Source organism: Capricornis sumatraensis, chromosome 10, assembly GCF_032405125.1.
Source record: "Capricornis sumatraensis isolate serow.1 chromosome 10, serow.2, whole genome shotgun sequence".
NCBI lineage: Eukaryota > Metazoa > Chordata > Mammalia > Artiodactyla > Bovidae > Capricornis > Capricornis sumatraensis.
In genome coordinates, this window is record NC_091078.1 from 18464658 (window position 1) to 18487060 (window position 22403).

Sequence of the window (22403 nt, forward strand, 5' to 3'; positions counted from 1 at the left end):
CAGAGGAGGAAACCAAGGACCAAAGAGGTTAAGGAATTTGCTCTTGGCCATTCAGCCAGCCAGGAAGTGGCAGAGCCAGGATTCTAACCCAGGCTGTCTGGTTTGGGCCAGACTCTGCTCTGATCTCTACATACACATCACCAGTCACACATATGATAGTGAATGTCAACATGTCTGTGAACAGTGGTCTGGGCTTGGGCTTACAAAATGGAGCAGCAGCGACGGAAGGAAGGAGGTCCTTTCCGGAGGTCCTTTCTAGTTTTAACAATCAAATGTTCTCTGTCTAGGCTATTAATGTCCTATAAAAGTAGGTTCCGGAGAACATATAAACATTTGCTGTGTTTCTTAGAAAAAGGGAGATTGGGGTTTAGCTAACTTCCTGGAATTTGTGTAAAAGTCCTGGGAAAACCCAAAGTCCAACTGTCCCATTGACCTTGCAGCCCTTCTCCACCCCATGTTACAGCAGCCTGTGTGGGTTCTGGATGGATCTGCAAAGCTTCCAAAGCAAAATTTGTCAGGAACCATCTGGCTCCTGGCTCCTCAACCTTAAGGTCCCTGTTGCGCAGTGACATCACATCCCAACACTCAGGACTTGAGTCTAGAGTCCCAACATCCAGTATCATTTTGGATCTCACACACAGGAACAGCCATACTTCCAGTGGGACCTGGGCCAGGGGCTGAGGGGTAGGGAGCTTTCACCCTCCCAAAGGCAAGACCCTGACCAGTACACCTCAAGCAAGGGGGTTTCCAGGCAGCCCCGAAAGCCAGCCAGCAGTGGCATGGAGGTGGGAAGCTCCCCAGACTAGGGGGAGTCTAAGCAGGGAGGAGACACTCCCTGCAAGCATGTCCTGGAGGAGTCTGCGCACTGGCAGGCAACACACAGGCCCTCTGAGGTCCCTTCCAACTTGAAGACTCTCATTCTAAATGAGAGCTGAAGAAGGGAGGGTCTTGCAATGGATACTTGGAAACCAGGGCTACGAGGAGGAGGCCCTGGGCTTAGGAGAGCAAAGGCCATTCTGATCAGTACTGCCTGAGGCCGAGGGCTGGCTGGTAGGGAGTGAGCATCAGGTCGTGGAAGGATCATGGAGAGGCTGGCCAAGCAAGGGAGATTCAGAGGACAGCTGAAGGTCCTTCCAGCCTGAAGGCACTAAGCTGGCGTGAGTCCCAACCCTTCACTCGCTTCTTTCTGCCACCACGAGTTACTTGTTCAAACACTAAGTCATGTCCGATTCTTTGAGATTCCGTGGACTGCAGCATACTAGGCTTCCCTGTCCTTCACTCTCTCAGTTTGCTCAAATTCACGCCCATTGAGTCAGTGATGCTATCTAACCATCTCATCCTCTGCCACTACAAGAGACATCACTAAAAAAGCTCCAAAATAGATAGGCACTGGCTTAGCCCCAAAGTTCTGACCCTCTGCATGAGTTCCACAGCCTGTGTCCAGGGCAGTTTGGAGGGGCTCAGTGGGAGGATCCCACAGGTCCCATTGACCTGACTTTCCAATCATTTTCATTAACACCTGAAACAGTAGTACAATCAGTAAAAACCTAAAAACATGGTCAGTAATAGCACTGAGCTTCTCCGGACACTGGTGATGCAAGGCGAGGAATGCCTGCACCTGTATAGGGCCTTCCGCACACGGCAGGACATGTTTGAAAGCACCCATCCCGCCACCAGCACTGCCTCCAGCCTCAATGGTACTTCTGGGCCAAGTGACCCCTGCTCAAGATATTGCCCTCGCATCAGCCAAGAAACAGCATAAGAATTCAAATCCAGGATGATTTTCATGACAATGGCAGGCCCACAATGTATACAGTGCAAAGGTCTGCACAAAGGCATGGGGCAAACCTGGCAACTGCAATGCCCCTTTGGGTGCCACCACTGTCCCTCCATCTCTATTGGTGGGCCAGGCATAGAAGGCCCTGCCTGGGAAGATAAGGACCCAGCAGATGCCCAAGGCCACGGGGCGGGAGGTGGAGGGAACAGGGCCCCACTCACCATCGTCTGGCTCATAGGGGATCCAGCTGTGCTTGGCATTCTCATGGACGTAGTAGGAGTTGCGCTTGGCACACTGCTGGGCCCGGAAGTCCTCAAAGGGCCCCGGACACTCCTCGCTGTTGCAGATCTGGTACTGGAACATGGGCCCTGAGCACATGCGGCCTCCGTAAGCTGGGCTGGGACAGGCATAAAGAGACTGTGCTGGCTGGAAAGGCTGGACGGGTGGCAGGTTTTCCCATAGCCACCTGGGTGGCTCAGCCCTTTAGAGGAGCATAAAAAGGGGCCCCACTAACTTGGAAATTAGGGGGGAACCACACTGTGAGGGCTGCTGAGCTCAGAGTCTTTTGGTCCCTTCAGGCATATGCCACCTATTTGTGTTTGTGTGATCAGAAGAGAGAATGAAAGAAAGAAATGGGGCAAGAGATGGGGTGGAGAGGAGGAAGGCAAGAGGGAAAGACTGACCGCTCCAGCTGGCCTGGGAGAGAAATCAGTCTTCCTCATCTGCACATATTCTTGCACCCATTACACAGGCCTGACACACAGTAGGCCCCCAACACACGACTCAGCTGCTCTCATTTGCACCCACTTCCAGTTACTATCACCATAAACTAAGGAGTGGTAAAGGAGACTTGGGTTTGGAGTCAAAAGATCTAGCTGAATCCACACCCAAGTCCTGCTATGCCTTAATTTCCCCTTTCAAGGAGGGACCATAACACCTCTTACTTTATCTACCTCCTGGTGTGTCTGTGAAGAATACATTTTAGAAAGGTATCCTTAAGCAATCTGTACTCTCGTCCCCATTTAATTAAAAGGATTCGGTAAGATTACGGGCACAAAGTATTCAAGTGAACGGGCTTACTGGAACTCTGTACAGAGGTGCTGGGAGGGTTATGTGGGTTTATGCACAGGAGTGCTGAGCACCCCACCTGGCGCAGAGAAAGCGGTCCATACCCTGGAATAATTAGAACAGAGGCCATCCTTCATTAGCGCTTAAACTGTGCTGGGGAGAGTACACATAATATTTCATTTAAGCCTCATAAAATAAAAATAGTTATTTCAGAGCAGTTTAATAAACAGGAGCTTCGATCAAGGGAGTAACTATGTGCCATGACCGGGAGGTGGTTTATCCAGAGTGGGCACCGCTGGCCCTTTCTCTAACCTAATTTTCATACCCCCAACAGCCTGAAGTTACAAGGCTGTTCTCTTTGGCTCCTACTTGTAAAGGGTCAGTACAGCCATCTGACATGGGAACAGGCTGCTCCAGGAGGCACTGAGAGTCCCATCCCTGGAGGTATACACACAGCAGAGTAGGAGGGACTACTCCTGAAGATGCTGGAGAGAAAATGACCACCACTGAGCCTCTGTGATCCTAGGGCCCTGCCGTTCTGAGGTCGCCATCACATCACTCATTGCTGTGAGGGCTAGGCTGGCCCTGCCACACACAGGTTCTGTATCCCTGGTTCCTGGGACCAGCAGACCCACAGGGCCAGACTGGGCAGCCCTCAGCTCCCACGAAGCTGTTCTAAGCAGGCTGCATCAGCTTGGGAGATGGAGGCCATAAAGAGCTGGTGCTCAGAGGTACCGAAACCACTGGAGGGGAACCCCATGAAGAGGATAAAAGGGAGAAATAGATTGCTCCCCCAGGATGCTAAAAAATGGAGGGGGAGAGGTAAGGAGAGGATTTGACATTAGAAAGAGATAAGAAAAATTGAAGAAGTTTTGCTTCATGTAGTAGGAAACAGACTCGGGGAATTTATTCTCCTAAAGCATGGTTAGTGAACAGTGTTTTTTCAAAGTTTAGCTAGAGGATCAGGGTCACAGAAGGGCTTGTTAAACTGACCAAGCTTTGGGCCCACCCAGACTCTCTGCACATGAGATATTGAGAATCACCGGCTCAGACCCACTCTCAGATGTCAGACCCAATGAGAGGTGTCTGACCGAGGTGGAAGTGATTTGGTGCCTGCAACAATTTTGGGTCTTCATCTACTGGAATATGTAGCCATCTGCAGGGGACCTCTTCTTGGGCCCTGCCCCCCAGTGCCTCCCCCTCCAAGCCCCTCAGGCCCCTGCCCTGCCCACCTCAGCCAAGTGCACTCACGGGGGATTGTCACAGGTCCGGCTACGGGATCGAACCCCGCCCCCACAGGACCGTGAACACGACCCGAACTTGGTCCAGGAGCTCCAGCCTCCATCCTGGCCATAAGTCTGCTCCGGCGACTTCCAGATGCAGTGACCTTTGAAGCACCACTGGGATGGAGCAGAGGGTGTGAGGTCACCCTGGAGCCACTGCCATAGAAAGTTGCCAACTGGGTATTGTGGGTGAGCCCAGAGAAAGGGATGCTAAGAGCACCAGCCTCGGGGTTACACGGAATCCAGTGCCTACTGTGCGCTGAATGACCCTCAGCAAAGAATATCCCTCTCAGAGCCCACTCCTCAGCTGGACAATGGGGATAACAGCACTGCCGTGAGCACTCACACACGGCCCTCCAGTAACAGCAGGTGATATAACAATGATGACAGGAGCTGCAATTATTTGGTTTACCACCCCCAGAGGCACAAAGAGCTGATAAGAAACAGAAGACATAATCTTCCCACACAATCTAGAGTTGGTCTTGGCTCTGGACCTCGAAATCACCATCTGGGACCCCAAGCAGGTATGTTCATAGGAGGGAAGCCAGCTACCCGGGAGGTCTAGCCACACAGTGGAGGGTGTATGCCTCAAGTTCAAGAAGCCCGGGTTTGAATCCCGGCTTGGCCATTACTAGCTGTGTGTGGCTTTGGCAGAGCTTCACCTTGCTGAACCTCAGCGTACTTGCCTGGTAAATGGGACTGTTCTCAGAAGTGAAGGCAACCACACTCACAAAGGCCTCAGCACAAGGCCAGGTCCAAAGGAGAGCTCAGCACAGGTTAACTCCCATCCCTCTTCTTGTTGGGCCATAAGTAAGAAATACAGTAGAGCCGTCCAGGCCATTTGCAAGAGAGAACTCAGTGTTTCTCAGCCTCAGAGTCACTAGGGGAACTTTTAAAACTCCGGCTGTCTCAGCTTCACCCCCAGACTGAGTCAGACTCTGTAGGGATAGAGATTTTTAAAAGACGCTCCACCCATCTGTGAAGGGACAGACCATTTACAGATGCGAGTCTGCTGAGGGCCGAGGGTGAAGGGCAGAGGACAGGCCGGTGGGGGCAGCACCCTGCTTCTTCCCAGTGCCCTCATTTGCTTTGACAGGACTCCAAACTTCACAAGAAGCCTAGGAGAGGGATGTGCTTGGTTAGAGGATGGCCCAAGGTCACCACACAGAGCTGCAGGGAGAAGCAGGGCCAGCGAAAGAGCAGAGGTGGGGTTTCAGACCTCAGCTCAAGACTCTCAGATCTGGGACCCCCTGAACAACTGCCCCCCCCTGCTAATCACCCTCTGTTTGAGCTCCACAAGTTCCCTAATCAGCCTCAGCCTCACCCTCCTCATCTGTAAAGTGGGAGTAAGCATGCCTGCTGATGCACTATGAGACAAGGCCAAACTTGGTCTCTGTAGAAGCTGAAGACTGTGGTCCCAGGCAGGAGAGGGGGTGTGTGTGAGTTCATGTGAGGGCTCCACACCCATCTGCCTGCATGCAAGGCTCCCACGCCACCCTGGCCACCATGCATTCACATCCACACTGGGTGGAGGGGCAGGTCCCCCTGGGGGCCGGCGCCCGGGAAGGCACTCTGCCTGCAGCCCCAGCCCACAGCTACCTTGCCTGGCGCGCACTCAGTCCCGTCCAGCGGGGGCCCCTTCTTGGTCTTGCAGAAGTACGGGTTGTCGGGGTGGCTGCACCACAGCTGCTTGCAGGCCTCGAAGGTCCTGAACTGCGCGGCAAGGGGGACAGGGTCACCGGGCTGGACTGGCCCTCCAGCTCTGGCAAGTTGTCCAGGGGAACCAACGGTGACAGAGAGGGGGCAGGGTGTGGATGGGCGCTGAGGCCAAACACTGCCAGGGAGGCAGGAGGGGCCCATCCAACCAGAGCCCCACACGTCCGCCAGCTCAACCCCACCCCAAGTGTTAGTGGCCTCCAGCAACCCCACCGAGAAGAAGGCACCAGCCACAGCCCACACGCCTCTGCTCTCCCCTCCAAGGCCTCCCTCCTTGCCTTGCAGAGGCCAGTCTGTCACCGAGCAGGGACCAGGGTTTGAGCCTGTGGGGAGGCTGAGTCTGCTGATGCCCCCTGAGCTCTGTGCCTGTGGGGGGCTTGGAGGGAGCTGCCAGTCTAGCCCAGATCCTGCAGCACCCAGTCAAGGTCAGGACTCCCATCTCCCTCTCATATAAGGTTGGGTGGTGGTTTAGTCGCTCAGTCATGTCCAATTCTTGCGATCCCATGGACTATAGCCTGCCGGACTCCTTTGTCCACGGGATTTCCCAGGCAGGAATACTGGAGGAGGTTGCCACTTCCTCATATAAGGCTGGTAACCTTATATTTCGCATTGTCTAGGGAAGCCTCAATCTCCTTTTCTCTATCATCCCCTGCCAGCCAGACTCATGTCCTACAAACACAGCCTCTGGGCATTGAAACCCCATTTCCCAGATGCTTCTCCACCCTCAAAGTGGAGACCAGGTGTCCCAGTGTGGCCTGGGCCATGCACAAGATTGCCACACACAGGGCCTTCAGGTCCTGCAGAGCTGAGGAGGGGGCTGCGTTCCTGCATGCGGGAGGTATGACGTACTCAACGCACCAGGGCCTGACCCCTTGGGACATCCCCCTTGCCCTGGGATGCCCCCTTCTCTGAGCCTCTGCCTGGGCCCTGCTCAGTGGCTGTTTGATTCTCCCCTGGGGGGCTCAGCTGATTGCCAGGCTCCAGGCTCTCCCTGCCTTGTTCTGCAGGGGAGGACAGGGCTCTGCTCCCTTTAATCTATCATCTCAGGCACAGGGCAGAGGATGGAGGGAGCATGCAACTAACCCCCTGGAGAGAGATTACGTAGGACAGAGGAGAACTTCACCAGGGTGGGAAGTCTGCCCCAAACATCCTGCCAAACATCCAGACAGCTGCTGCTGCTACTGCTAAGTCACTTCAGTCATGTCCGACTCTGTGTGACCCCATAGACGGCAGCCCACCAGGCTCCCCTGTCCCTGGGATTCTGCAGGCAAGAACACTGGAGTGGGTTGCCATTTCCTTCTCCAATGCAGGAAAGTGAAAAGTGAAAGTGAAGTCACTCAGTAGTGTCCGACTCTTCGCGACCCCATGGACTGCAGCCTACCAGGATCCTCTGTCCATGGGATTTTCCAGGCAAGAGTACTGGAGTGCCATCACCTTCTCCGCCAGACAGCAGAGGGTGGCAACTATTTCTCTACCAGCCCAGAGCTAGTACCTGATCTGACACACGGGCCACCTGGCAGATAAACGCCCCCAGTGACCAGCCTGGCCTGCCAGGACCCCATTGGTCCCCCACCCTGTCCCCATCCTTCCAGGCATTTTCTAGCCCCCGCACACACTGTCTCCCCACCCTTCCATGGGACTGGGGGCGGTGGGGACATAGCAGAAGGTGGCAGGGCCTAGACCCTGGTCATCCTGTATCCCCCTACAGTAGCTCCGTGAATGACCAGCCTGGGACCCAGGAGGCTGGTCTGGCATCCTGGCTGGCAGAGGCCATGGGAACTCACTGCTGAGCAGGTGTGGTACCCGGTGCCAAAGTCAAAGCGACACTGCTCATCCATTGAGTAGTCAATGCCAGGCAGCTCCGGGGGCTGGGGCCAGGCAGGCGCAAAGGGATCATCAAGGAGACAGTCGTAGGAGCTGCGGGCAGAGGCAGGGAGTGAGCCGGGTAGGGCAGGAAGGCCCCATCTCTCCCTTCACAGAGGAGGGTGCGGGAACCAAGCTAGGAAGGCCTGCAGGGATGCGCCTGCTGCTCTGTGCTGGTTGCTGCGCTCTCCAGGGAAAATGGACCACCCCACAGGTGCCCCTGCTTCCACTCACAACCATGTCTGGGCTCCGAGGCAAGGCCACCAGGACCAGCCTTAGGCATGCAGCTCGTGGCTTTCTTAGAGGGCCCATTCACCCACATTACAGAGTTCACGCCATGGCCCAGAATAAGGGCTGGCTCCCAGACAGCTTGAGGGCTCACTGCACTGAGAGATGAAGACAAATCAGCCTACTGTGTGGGACATACGCTGGGCCCCAGCCAATCGCTGCAGAGGTTAGTGACAGTATCTCTGCCAGCACCTACCCAACCCAAATCCACTCTGCGCCCATCCATGGCCTTGAGCTCCCAAATCCAACACTCATCCTGGGCCTCCACGTCCCCGGAGGCCCAGGAACTGACCAGCAAAGCCGGACTGGAGCGTGTGTCAGGGGCGGGATGGTGCTCTGAGGGGCGATGATGGGGGAGGCGCAGAGGCAGAGGGCGGAGGTGACCTACGGGAGGTAGCGGCTGAGCTCCAGCTTGCTGCAGCGAGACCAGTGGAAGCGGTGGAAGGCGGCCTGCACCAGGGGCGCCATGACGCTGCCCAGGCTGGTCTCATCCGCACAGCCGTTGGCCTGGCCGTCGTGCTCCATGCCGAGCCTGGAGGTGGGGGAGCAGAGAGGGCAGTCCTGAGTCACACCCGGGAGCCCACCCCTGGGAAGACAAGCAGGTGGGCTGGAGACTGCCTTCACCAGGCTTCAGACTGTGCCTTTTGGCCTCAGTTTCCCCACTGTGCAGTGGGGAGAGCCACTCCACTGGATGGAAGCCAAGGACCCACAATGCCCCTCAATCGGGCTGAGCTCATTCTGCCTTCCAGCCCCCTCCTCAAACCCTCCCTAACATCCTCACGGTGTCTGAAACCAGCTCAAGCCCCACTCTGGCCCCGGGACACCCTTCCTGGCCACCCTGCCTAGGGGCTGTCTGCCCACAGCAGGGCCTCCTGCAACGTGGTTAACAATTTTCACACCATGCACTGTCTTCCCTCCAAACCTGGGGCCTCGTGCACAAGGACCAGTTTCATTCTGTTCAGTATGACTTGGCTTACAGCGCCCTTCCTGTGTACCAGCCTCTTTAGCTTCTTCTAGACCTGGCCTTACAGAGCTATGTGTGTGGTACCCACCTGCCATAAGGATAGTTTAAATGTAAACGTTTGCTCTTTATAGTTAGTGTGCATGCTAAGTCACATCAGTCATGTCTGATTCTTTATGACCCCATGGACTGAAGCCCGCCAGGCTCCTCTGCCCAAAGGATGCTCCAGGCAAGAATACTGGAGTGGGTTGCTGTGCTTTCCTCCAGGGGATCTTCCCAACCCAGGGATCGAACCTGCCTTGCTTACATCTCCTGCACGGGCAGGTGCGTTCTTTACCACTAGCACCATCTGGGAAGCCCTTTAGAGTTAGTACGTAACACCGAAGCCCAAAGGTTCTAGATTCTTACACGTTCCCAGACGTCTGCATCTGGCCTTGACCACTAGACAGACACGTGGGCCTCTAAGCTTGACCTTGTCTCTCTGTAGGCAGCGGCTCTGTGAGTGAGGAGTGCCCCCTGCATACAGGAAGACAAACTCCTGGCTCTAGAATAGGTGGAAGTATTGGCTGCCAGGGCAGGAAGGGCCCTCGGAGATTTCCCCAGTGCCAGCCTCTGTGCTGCAGCTGAGGAAATGAAGGCCCCAGAGAGGAGGTGCCACCCGCTCGGCGAAGGGCAGGGCTGGGGTGAAACCGCAGGGGTAGGCAGATGCGGAGAGGGGCACAGCTGACTGTGGGCAGCAGGCTTGCCCTCGCAGCTGGCCCACTCTTTCCCATGTCCTTCCAGCTGCAAAAAATGGCCCTTCCTCTATGCCTTGGCTGGGAACAGGCAAGCTGGGGGCGCCTCCCTTAGCTCTGCCCTGTGGCCAGACAAGGCCAGGAGGCGTGACTGTGACAGCTGTGCGTCATCGCTGGACACTGGATGGTGGATTATTTGTTTTCTCCCAGCACATAGCGTCTTGCATGCTTTTGCGTCCCGTTCTCCACAGAAGCCCTATTTCTAGAACAGGGCCTGGCACACAACAGGTGTTGAAGAAATACTGGTTGACTGAATGAATGAATACACTCTAAACCAAATCCAGGTCCGAGGATCACGTAAGCCAGCCACCAGCCTGGCCCAAGTCCTGGATCTACACGCACCTGTTTAAGATGGACTCTGGCCAGCCCCCCACACGTGAACATCAGGGAGGGCCTCGAGGGGTGCCTGGACGGAGGGACAGAGGCCACCCAGAGAGCACAGTGCTGTCTCTGAGGGGACACTGCCACTGAGCTGCCAAAGGCAGGGCCCCGTCTGGTCTCCCACAGCCCTGGGATTTGGGGGCTGGGCCCAAGGCAGACCCAGAATTGCTCTCTGGGCCCTGGGGCTCCCTCCCCCTCAGGGCAGCTCCTCTGGCATCTCCCAGGAGCCTGGGATGGGGCTCAGAACTAGGACAAAACCTCCCATACCCACAGACCTCCTTGGAGCTCAAGGCACAGTCCACCCTCTCGGGGCCACTTACACGTGGCCGGTCTCATGGGCCACCACAAAGGCCGAGGAGAAACCGTCTTCGTGGTTGAGGGCACAGCTTCTCAGGGGGTGGCACATGCCGGTGACAGGCGCGTACCCTGCCAGGGATGGGGAGAGAGGGCAGAGAGAGGTCACACGCAGGTGAGGCAGGACGCAATGAGGTCTGTGCTGAGCCAGCCACTGCAGGCACGTCTGGATCGGATCACTGCCAGAGGGTCCCAGGAGGAAGAAGGATTCTTGCAACGTCTTGCCCTGTATGTATGCAGCTGCAGTATGGCACCTGGGCCAAGCTGCCCCCGCATCCTTCCCTCCTTGCCTGTGGCTCCCTGCACCTGTCAGCCCCTCCTCTAAACAAGGCAGCGTGCCCAAGCCTGCACACACCCAACTTCCAAGCTGCAGCCAGCCAGTCGGTCAGCTGACAAGCTCCACACATCTGTGCAGTGTGACAGCTGGCAGTGTGTTAGACACTATGGGGAGAACAGAGGAATCAGGTGCCAGCCCACACCCCCTTCCTACAGCACATCCACACCTATGAGGGGCAGACACTTTCACAGGTAGACCAGGGTCAGGAGGTTACTTAGGGGTGGGCCTGGAGGGCTGGAGTTCCAGGAGCTCAGAGGGATGTGTGGGGATGACTGGGAGTCCTCCAGGGAATGGGTGTAATGGAAGGGGTTGAGGGGACCAGGGAATGGCTTATGAGGGGCCTAGAGCTGGGGCTGGGGGAGAGGTGAGAGACTCTGGGGAGGTGGAGGTGGACACGTGGAGCGGAAGACATGGGCAGAGTGAAGACACGACTGTGCAGGCCTCAGGAGACACGGGCACTGCAGGGGGCCAGCGCACCGTAGCCACGGTGAGGCCAGCACTGGCTGAGCGGCTCTGTGTGAGAGGCTTATGATCCAGGGGGCTTTGCGCCCGCCTCCCCAGCCCATAATCGGCTGGGAGGGCAGCCTGGGCTGGGGAAGACCTCTGAAGAGGGGGCAATGGTAGAGAATGCTCCATACCCTGGGCTTTCAGCCAGCCAGGACCAGACAGCTATCCTCTGTCTTCAGAACTGCCAAAACCCTTTCCTGAGATGGTCCTGGGGGTATAGAGGCTTCTGGGGTCCTGTCTGTCCTGGAGGTCTGGATGTGCTCAACAGCACACATGAGTACACACGTGTGGGTGTCGGTGTGCACATGTGTCTGGGCAGAAGTGCACATTTGTCTGTACATGTGTGTGTCAATCTGTGTGTGTACAAGCTCACCTTGGGGATTCCAGGGATTCAGACAAGCAGCCTTTTGGGTACAGGCTGACCCTCTTCTAGCGCCAGACCAGAAAACACTAAGAAGCCTTCAACTCGGTGCCTGGAGAGCCAGTCTGAGTTTCAGCTCTGTCTCCTCTCTGCAGTGGGGCCTGGGCAAACCTTGTTGCCACTCTGGGCCTCAGTTTCCCCTTACAAAAAGCTAGGGGCTGGGGTGGTGATCCAAGCTTCCTGAGTTTGCAGAGGGCACTCAGCCACCTCCATCACAGATACTGCATGCATCCCTCAGGCCTTTTAGCAGCCTGGGAACAGAGGACAGCAAGTATACTCCTATTTCCTCCACTCCACAGTGGGGAGAGTTCTGGGGATGAGTAAGCTCAGCTCACTGGGCTGCGGACTCATGGATCAGCAAAGAGAGCAGGGCCTTCCTTCCAGAAGTCCAAACTGGCCCTGTTGCAGGTTCCCCATGGCCAGCTTCTGAAGATGGAAGGATACAGTGTGGGCAGGAGCACCTTGAAGGTCACTGAGACCCTCGAGCAGCCAGGTCCCAGGATGGTGAGCACAGGGCCAGAGCCTGATGCCCAGCCAACTGCAGTTTCAACCAAAGCAGCAGGGACCAGAGCAGGACCCCTTCACTCTTCCTGGTCCCTAAGAAACCACTACAAAGCTTGCCCACCTGTCCCACCAGGTCCTGCTCCCAAGTCCCAAGGATCTTTTTGTTGAAACAAATCCCTCCAGTCCTCCTAGGGTGGCCCCAAAGACAGCCTCGGCTCCTGCCCTGCAGCTGCACACACCTGGCCATGGCAAATACAGTACCTTGCATACCTGAGGGTCCGAAGTCCTGCCGAGTGAGGAAGACGACATGATCGTGGTGCTCTGCGTGGCCAGGGTCCTGGCGCTGCTGAGAGTGGGCCCAGCGACACACCTGCTCCAGGCTGCGAGATGGGTTCCCACGCTCGATCAGGCTCAGCGACTGTGGGGCCAGAGAGCAGGGTGGTTGGTCAGATCCCACAGACCACAACGAGGCTCCCATCAGCAGGGGACACCGAGGCCCGACTGATAGCAGTGCCTTCCCCAGGGTCACTGATTCTGGCTGCCGCAGGCACATAGTCCCACCCTGCTTCAGGGAATGTTCCTGTGCCAAGCCCGTGTCAGGACCCCTATCTGCTGAGAACTGATGGTCTCTAATCCCTCGACAGTCAGGTGCTGTTCTGAGCCTTTCCTCCCTACATTCATTGTCACTTAATTTTCACAGCAGCCTCTAGAGGAAAACTCTGTTTTCACTCCCACATGGGGGAGAACAAGCAACAGAGCCTGGGGCCCAACCCTCGCAGGGCTTATCTTGGTCACTGTCGCCTCTCCAAGCCCCACTTTCCCCATCGATTCAAGGAGTGGGACCTCCAGGTATAGGGACCAAGGACTGTCCATTTATCTCACTGGAGGGAAATTGTAAGTCCCACTTATCAACCCCAGATGCCTCTGCCACTGAGACCTCATGGTCTCTGGGCTCTGATTCTGGAAATAAAATGTTTCCTAGACCCTGCTCCCCTTGCCCAACACCCTAGCCTGTCTGATGCTCTTGCCTCACACCCCATCTCCCTCCCAATTCTGCCTGCTGACAAAGAAGTTTACCTGTCGGTAGCCAACCATGATCAAGCGGACAAGGGCGATGTTTATGTGGACCCCCAGGGACTCATCGTGGTAAATCTCATCCACCTGCAAGAAGAGACGAGTGCATGGTGTTGGGAAAAGCCAGTGTTCGTTAAAGGCCCACTGAATGCCAGGTACCTGACATGTTACCCTACTTCATCCGGATCATGGCCTTATCCAGCAGGCATTTCTACCCTCAGAGGAAGAAACTGCAGCAGAGGGAGGCAAGAGAAGCTGCCCAAGGACACACAGCTAATGAGCTGCAGAGCTGGGATTCAAATCCTGGCTGGCTGTATTCTAACACTGAGCTCTCTCCATAAAGCCAAAGTGGGAAGCGACCTGTTCTCAAACCCAGCAACTCAGACTCTCATCTTTTTATGTCTCTGAAGAGGCCTTTCAGAAATGCCACGTAGCTCAGGTCACTCATCCTCACAGCCTCTTTTACATTTCCCGTGACCCCTGGCATCATCTGTTCGCTCTGTAATACCTGGGCACTCCTCTAGAGCAAATCCAGAGGGAAAGTGCTCCAGGGCCTTGGACCAGAAGCTTCAGCATCACTTGGAGCTCATTAAAAATGCAGTCTTGGGCCCACCTTCTGAATCAGAGTCAGAGCTGGAACGAGCTCCCCAGTGATTCTCAGGGGAATCACTGATTTTCAGGCATTGTCAAGTGTGAGAAGAGAAGTAGTGCATTGGATTACTCCCTTATCCCACAGGGTCAGGGGCCTGTGGGGCAGTCCTGGCACAGTTCATCAAAGAACACAGCCCCCATCCACTTGCCTGTTCAGGAAGTCCTGGAACCATGTCCATGACAGATGGACACCACCTCTGCTTGTCCATCTTCAAGGACAGGCAGCTCACCCGCTCCTAAAGTTGTCCATCTCCTGAGCGGTCCCACTAGACTACTCCAGCTTTTTTGTTTTAAATAACTTTTATTCCTGGATATAAAATATTTCACTCTAAAAACTTTGAAAAGCAACTACCCTCCCCCTAAAAAAAAAGGGAAAGCAAAAAGTCAGAGGTGATCAGAGATGGAATAGTAACGTGAAGGTCACCTCCTCCCATGTACATCAAAAATACATCTACATGTGGAACGATTCTCACAGAATATCTACCAAACGTTGGCAGAAGACTCCCAGCCTCTGAAGAGCAAGACAGTCTCATGGAACTGGGCAGGACAAAAAAGAAAGAAAAAAAAAAACTGAGGAAGGAAGCAGAACTGGACCTGTGCCCCCTGGAGGAAGCTATTAAGGAGGGAAGTTTCCTGCACCTGGGAAGTCCCCTCACCAGCAGGGAAGTCAGCTGGGACAGAGGGGAAGCTTTGGAGCCTTCGAAGAGAATGTAGCAACTGGTTTGAAGCAGCTAGAATGGAAAGAAACCTGTACATACGGTCAGTACCATCACTCTGCACTCCCCAGCCTGAGACACGTGGCCACCAGTGTGGACAGGGGCTGGGTGCAGAAGCTTAGGCTTCGGAGATCAGACCTGGGGAGGGGCCCGGGGTGGACTATGAGCAAAGGGGCTAGAGTTTGGTGTGACCCCATCTGAGGGTTTTTGCAAAGAAGGCCTGGGCTGCCTTAGAGACCAGGTGCCACTGTATGGGCAGTGCACAAGAAGAGGGGCAACACTCACCATTAGAGCCTTTTTCCCTACATGCGCTCTCAGATGGCAGGACATTACCTACAGGAGCTCCAGGGGTGTGTGTGAGCTGCCATTATTGCTCCCCTCCACTCCTAGACTTCAGGCACAGTCACATGCCTCTACCATCCTCCCCGACACCTTGCCCCAGGCTTCAGGAGCTGTCTCGAGCTACTGCTTTCATCTCCCAGGCTCCAGAAGTGGTCACAGACTCCCTCTGCTCCCATGGCATGCTCCAGGGGTGCATGTGAGCCGCCACTGCCACAGAGAACCCCATGACCAGGCACCAACTGCTACATCTGCACATCCCCATCAAGGAGATAATGGCCAGCGCACACTGAGGAAAGAGGTGACAGGCATCCCTACTAAAAACAACTCTTGCACCAAAAACAGTAAACCCACACAAGCTACACAGGGATGTTCCCACATATAAATGCCCCTCTAAGACCACAGTAGATAATTGTTTCTCCTAAACTTGCAGAATAAGAGAAATATAAGCAAGATGAAGACACAGAAGAACCATTCCCAGCTAGACCAAGATAATTCCCCTGAAAGAACAAACAATAAAACAGATCTCTTGAGTCTAATAAACATTGATTTCAAAAAGGAGATACTGAATGAATTAAGAAAGGCTACTGACAGAAATTCAGAGTACTGTAAATAGGAACTAGAAACTACAGAGAGGAACCAAGAAAAATAAAGCTCATTTGCTGAGATGAAAGTGAACTAAAGGCAATGAATAGCAGAATAAATAATGCAGAATAACAAATAAATGAGCTAGAAGACAGAATGATGGAAATCACCCAACAAGGACAGTAGACAGAAAGCAAAATGAAAAAAAAATGAAAGCAATATAAAACAACTATGAGATAAAATAAAACATGCCAACTGATACATAATTGGGATTCTAGAAGGGGAAGAAAGAGAAAAGGGGATTAAAAATGTGCTTGAAGAAATTATGGCTGAAAACCTGCAAACCAAAAGACAGAAACAGATATCCAGGTATAGGAAGCACAGAGGGTCCCAAACAAGGTAAACCCAAACATACCTATACAAAGATATAATAAAAATGAAAAAAGTTAAAGAGGATTCTAAATGCAGCAAGAGAAAAGTATAGAATTAATTACAAGGGAATCCCCACAAAGCTATCACTTGATTTTTCTACAGAAATATTGCAGACCAGAAGGGAGAGACAAGATATATGCAAAGTCCTGAAAGGGAAAAAAATCTACAATCTATAATACTCTACCCAACAATATTATTACTTAGAATAGAAGAAGAGAGAAAAATTTTCTCAGATAAGCAAAAACTAAAAGAATATCGCAACACTAAACTTATTCCAAAGGAAATATTAATAAGTCTTCTCTAAATAGAAAAGAAGTAAGAATATACAGGAAAGATGGGACTTCCCTGGTGGTCCAGTGGCTAAGACTCCATGCTCCCAAAGCAGAGAACCTGGGTTCAATCCCTGGTCAGGGAACTAGATCCCATATGCTGCAACTAAGTCCCAGTGCAGCCAAATAAATAAGTAAATAAATATTTCTTTTTTAAAAAAAATATACAGGAAAGAGAAAATCACAATTGGAAAGCAAATCACCTAAATAAGACAGTACACAGATTTAAAAAAGAAAAAAATTCTGTGGAAGCAATGATAACCACAATTAACAGCAAAAGGATAAACATGAAGATGTAAAAAAGGTCATCAAAATCATAAAATGTCAGGGAGGAGAGTTAGAAATGTTGATTTTTTTCATTTCTTAGAATGTGTTTAAGCCTATAAGACTAGCAGTCTAAGGCAAGTAGACATAGGATGGAGTTAATATACTTGAAGAAAAGGGTATCCACAAATCAAAAACATGCAATAGACTCACAAAAACTAAAAGGAAGAGAACATAAGTATAATACAAAAGAAAACCAACAACCCACAAAAGGAAAAACAAACAAACAAAGGGATAGACAGGAAATATAAAATCAACAGGAAAACGAGACTTCAACGGCAATAAATACATCTCTATTAATTCAAATGTCAATGGACTAAATGCTCCAGTCAAAAAATACAGACTGACAGACTGGATGAAAAAACAAGCGCTACAATATGCTGCCCACAAGAGACCTCACTCAGGGCAAAGGACACACATAGATCGAAAGTGAGGGGATAGAAAAACGTATTTTTTGCAAACAGAAATTAAAAGAAAGCGGGGGTCACAACAGTCATATCAGACAAAATAGACTCTGAAGCACAGACTATAAAGAAGGGCAGTATATGATGATAAAAGGATCAATGCAAGGAGAGGGTCTTACACTTGTCAACATATATGCACTTAACACCCAAGCTCCTAAATGTGTAAAGCAAATAGTAACAGACCTAAATGGCCAGATGTGTGAAACAAATACTAATAGGCATAAATGGGAAAAAAAAAGACAAGAATACAAAAACGGTAGGAGACTCTAACACCCCATTCACATCAATGGACAGATCTTCCAGACAAAAAATCAGTAAGACAGCACATATCCTAAATGATACAATAAAACACACTTAATGGATATTTTCAGGATGTTACAGTCCAAAAAAAGCACAGAATACAGATTCTTTTCAAGTGCATATGGAACATTCTCTAGGATTGACCACATAAAAGGACACAAAGCAAGCCTCAACAAATTTAAGGATATAGAAGTTATCTCAGGCATCTCTTCTGACCACAATGGCATGAAACTAGAAATCAATCACAGAAAAAAAAAAAGTGAGGAAAAAGCAATTACATGGAGACTAAACAATATGCTACTAAAAAAAACAATGGGTCAACGATGAAGTCAAGGAGGAAATTTTAAAATAGCTTGAGACAAAGAACAAGGAAAACACAACCACACAAAATCTGTGGTATGCAGCGAAAGCAGTTCTAGATGGAAGCTCATAGTGATATAAGCTTTCCTCAAAAGAACGAGAAAAACCTCAAATAAACAAGCAAATCTACCACTTATAAGAATTAGAAAAAGAAGAACAAAGGAAACCTAAAGTCAGAAGAAAGGCGTAGTAATAAAGATCAGAGAGGAAACAGAGAGAAAGGAAAACAATCAAACCAAGAGGCAGTTCTTTGAAAGGATAAACAAGATTGACAAACCTCTGACCAGGCTCATCAAGAAGAAAAGAGAGAACTCAAATAAACAAAAAAGAAATGAAAAAGGAAACTAACGACCAATATTGCAGAAACACCCAAAAAGCCATATGAGAATACTATAAACAATTATATGTCAACAAATTCAATAACCCAGAAGAAATGGACAAGTATCTAGAAACATACAGCCCACCAAAATTGAATCAAGAAGAAATACATAATTTTAAAAGACCAATCACTAGAGGTGAAATAGAATTTTAAAACTCTCTACAAACAAAAGTCCAGGACCAGATGGCTTCAAGGCAAATTATACCAAACATTCAAAGAAGAATCTATACTGATCCTTCTCAAACTCTTCCCAAAAAGTTGAGGAGGAGAGAAAACTCCCAAAGACATTCTATGAGGCAACCACCACTATGATATCAAAACCACAAAAGACACCACCACAAAATTAAATTATGGGCTGGTATCATTGATGAATATAGATGCAAAAATTCTCAACAAAATATTAATATGCTGAATCCAGCAACATATAAAAAATCATATACTACAAGCAAGCGGGATTCATCATCCCAAGTTCACAAGGATGGTTCCATATATACATATTAATCAATGTGTTACACCACTTAAACAATAGACAAAAACCACATGATCATCTCAATAAATACAGAAAAAGCACTAGACAAACCACTCATGATAAACATCCTTACCAAAGTGGGTACAGAGGGAATCTCTCTCTACATAGAAAAAACTATTTATGATGAACCCCCAGTGAAAAGCTGATACTCTTGCTACTAAAATTTGGAACAAGATAAGGATGCCCACTCTCACCTCTTCCACTCAACATAGTATTAGAAGTCCTATCCACACTTATAAGAAAAGAAAAATAAATAAAAGATATCCAAATTGGAAGGCAAGAGGTAAAACTGTCATTACATGCAGATGACATGATTCTATATACTCTAAAGACTCCACACAAAAGCCACTAAAACGGATAACTGAATTCAGTAAGGTAGCAAGATACAAGATTAACATACAGAAACTGGCTGCATTTCTTTACATTAATAATTAAATATCAGAAAGGGAATGTAAAAAAAACCAATAACTTTCAAAATCACACCCCCCAAAATAAAATACTTAGGAATAAATCTGACCAAGGAGGTGAAATAATTACATGCTGAGAACTCAAAATCATTAACAAAGGAAACTGAAGATGATTCAAGGAAATGGGAAAATACAAAATGCTCTTGGACTGAAATAATTAATATTGTTAAAATGGCCACACTACCCAATGCAAACTACAGATTCCATGCAATCCTTATTAAACTACCTATGACGTTTTTCATAGAACTAGAACAAATAATCCAAATTAAACTTACATGGAACCATAAAAGACCCGGAATTGCCAAAGTAATCCTAAAGATAAAGAGCAAAACAGGAGACAAAACCCTCCCAGACATCAGATAATACTATAGATCTATAGCAATCAAAACAGCATGGTATTGGCACAAAAAAGACACAGATCAGTGAAACAGAATCGAGATCCCAGAAACAAACCCACACACCTACTGTCAATTAATGTTGAACAAAGGAGGGTCCTAATCAAGCTTACAAGCTTCTGCACAGCAAAGTATACTATTAAAAAAAGAAAAGAAAAGACAACCTACAGAATAGGAGAAAATATTTGTAAACAATGAGATTGACAAAGGCTTAATTTGCAAAATATACAAACAACTTATACAACTCAACAACAAAAAAAAACTATTTTAAAAAAATGGGCAGAAGACCTAAACAGACATTTCTCCAAAGAAAAAATACAAATAACACACACAGGAAAAGATGCTCAACACTGCTAATTATTAGAGAAATGCAAATCAAAACTACAACGAGGTACCACCTCACAATAGTCAGTATGCCCATCAATAAAAAGTCTACAAATAACAAATGGTGGAGAGGATGTGGTGAAAAGGGGACCCTCCTACACTGTTGGTTGGAATGTAAGTTGGTACAGCCACTATGAAAACAGTATGGAGGTCTTTCAGAAAACTAAAAATAGAATGACCACATGATATACCAATCATTTAACTCCTGGGCATATATCTGGACAAAACTATAATCCAAAAGATACATGCACCACACTATGTCCACAGCAACACTAATCGCAATAGCCAAGACATGGAAACAATCTAAATGTCCATCAACAGATGAATGGATAAAGAAGATGTGGTACACACACACGCACACGCACACACACAAGTGCACACACACACACACAGTGGAATACTACTCAGCCATTAAAAATGAAATAATGTCATGTGCAGCAACATGGATGGATCTGGAGATTATCATTTTAAATGAAGTCAGACAAAGACAAATACCATATGATATCATTTACATGTGGAGTCTAGAATATAACACAAATGAATTTATCTATGAAACAGAAACAGACTCAGAGACTTAGAGAACTGGTAGGTTGGTGTTGGTGGATATAGTTCAGTTCAGTTCAGTCGCTCAGTCATGTCTGACTCTTTGCAACCCCATGAATCACAGTACGCCAGGCCTCCCTGTCCATCACCAACTCCTGGAGTTCACTCAGACTCACGTCCATCGAGTCCGTGATGCCATCCAGCCATCTCATCCTCTGTCGTCCCCTTCTCCTCCTGCCCCCAATCCCTCCCAGCATCAGAGTCTTTTCCAATGAGTCAACTCTTCTCATGAGGTGGCCAAAGTACTGGAGTTTCAGCTTTAGTATCATTCCTTCCAAGAACACCCAGGACTGATCTCCTTCAGAATGGACTGGTTGGATCTCCTTGCAGTCCAAGGGACTCTCAAGACTCTTCTCCAACACCACAGTTCAAAAGCATCAATTCTTCGGTGCTCAGCCTTCTTCACAGTCCAACTCTCACATCCATACATGACCACAGGAGAACCCATAGCCTTAATTAGACGGACCTTAGTCAGCAAAGTAATGTCTCTGCTTTTGAATATGCTATCTAAGGTTGGTCATAACTTTTCTTCCAAGGAGTAAGCATCTTTTAATTTCATGGCTGCAGTCACCATCTGCAGTGATTTTGGAGCCCCAAAAAATAAAGTCTGACACTGTTTCCACTGTTTCCCCATCTATTTCGCATGAAGTGATGAGACCGGATGCCATGATCTTCGTTTTCTGAATGTTGAGCTTTAAGCCAACTTTGTCACTCTCCTCTTCACTTTCTGCCATAAGGGTGGTGTCATCTGCATATCTGAGGTTATTGATATTTCTCCTGGCAATCTTGATTCCAGCTTGTGTTTCTTCCAGTCCAGCGTTTCTCATGATGTACTCTGCATAGAAGTTAAATATGCAGACTTGACGTACTCCTTTTCCTATTTGGAACCAGTCTGTTGTTTCATGTCCAGTTCTAACTTGCTTCCTGACCTGCATACAGATTTCTCAAGAGGCAGGTCAGGTGGTCTGGTATTCCCATCTCTTGAAGAATTTTCCAGTTTATTGTGATCCACACAGTCAAAGGCTTTGGCATAGTCAATAAAGCAGAAATAGATGTTTTTCTGGAATTCTCTTGTTTTTTCCATGATCCAGCAGATATTGGCAATTTGATCTCTGGTTCCTCTGCCTTTTCGAAAACCAGCTTGAACATCAGGAAGTTCACGGTTCACGTATTGCTGAAGCCTGGCTTGGAGAATTTTGAGCATTACTTTACTAGCATGTGAGATGAGGGCAATTGTGCAGTAGTTTGAGCATTCTTTGGCATTGCCTTTCTTTGGGATTGGAATGAAAGCTGACCTCTTCCAGTCCTGTGGCCACTGCTGAGTTTTCCAAATTTGCTGGCATATTGAATGCAGCACTTTCACAGCATCATCTTTCAGGATTTGAAATAGCTCAACTCGAATTCCATCACCTCCACTAGCTTTGTTCATAGTGATGCTTTCTAAGGCCCACTTGACTTCACATTCCAGGATGTCTGGCTCTAGATGAGTGTTCACACCATCGTGATTATCTGGATCGTGAAGATCTTTTTTGTATAGTTCTTCTGTGTATTCTTGCCACCTCTTCTTAATATCTTGTGCTTCTGTTAGGTCCATACCATTTCTGTCCTTTATGGAGCCCATCTTTGCATGAAATGTTCCCTTGGTATCTCTAATTTTCTTGAAGAGATCTCTAGTCTTTCCCATTCTGTTGTTTTCCTCTATTTCTTTGCATTGATTGCTGAAGAAGGCTTTCTTATCTCTTCTTGGTATTCTTTGGAACTCTGCATTCAGATGCTTATATCTTTCCTTTTCTCCTTTGCTTTTCGCCTCTCTTTTCA

The 22403-nt window shown here is 49.6% G+C and overlaps 1 protein-coding gene across 2 annotated transcripts in view; it reads right to left on the bottom strand.

The window, feature by feature from the left end:
* Positions 1-22403, bottom strand: part of ADAMTS14 (ADAM metallopeptidase with thrombospondin type 1 motif 14) — a 96126-nt gene that overhangs the window by 17795 nt on the left and 55928 nt on the right. The window contains exons 5-12 of one of the 2 annotated variants that reach the window (XM_068982060.1): positions 13332-13415; positions 12525-12672; positions 10452-10557; positions 8384-8527; positions 7629-7761; positions 5728-5841; positions 4097-4245; positions 1999-2174 (exon numbers count right to left, since the gene is read on the bottom strand). In XM_068982060.1, the coding sequence (XP_068838161.1) occupies positions 1999-2174; positions 4097-4245; positions 5728-5841; positions 7629-7761; positions 8384-8527; positions 10452-10557; positions 12525-12672; positions 13332-13415 (1054 nt within the window). Of the gene's footprint in view, positions 1-1998; positions 2175-4096; positions 4246-5727; positions 5842-7628; positions 7762-8383; positions 8528-10451; positions 10558-12515; positions 12673-13331; positions 13416-22403 lie in introns of both variants that reach the window. The other variant, XM_068982059.1, reaches the window with a different exon arrangement.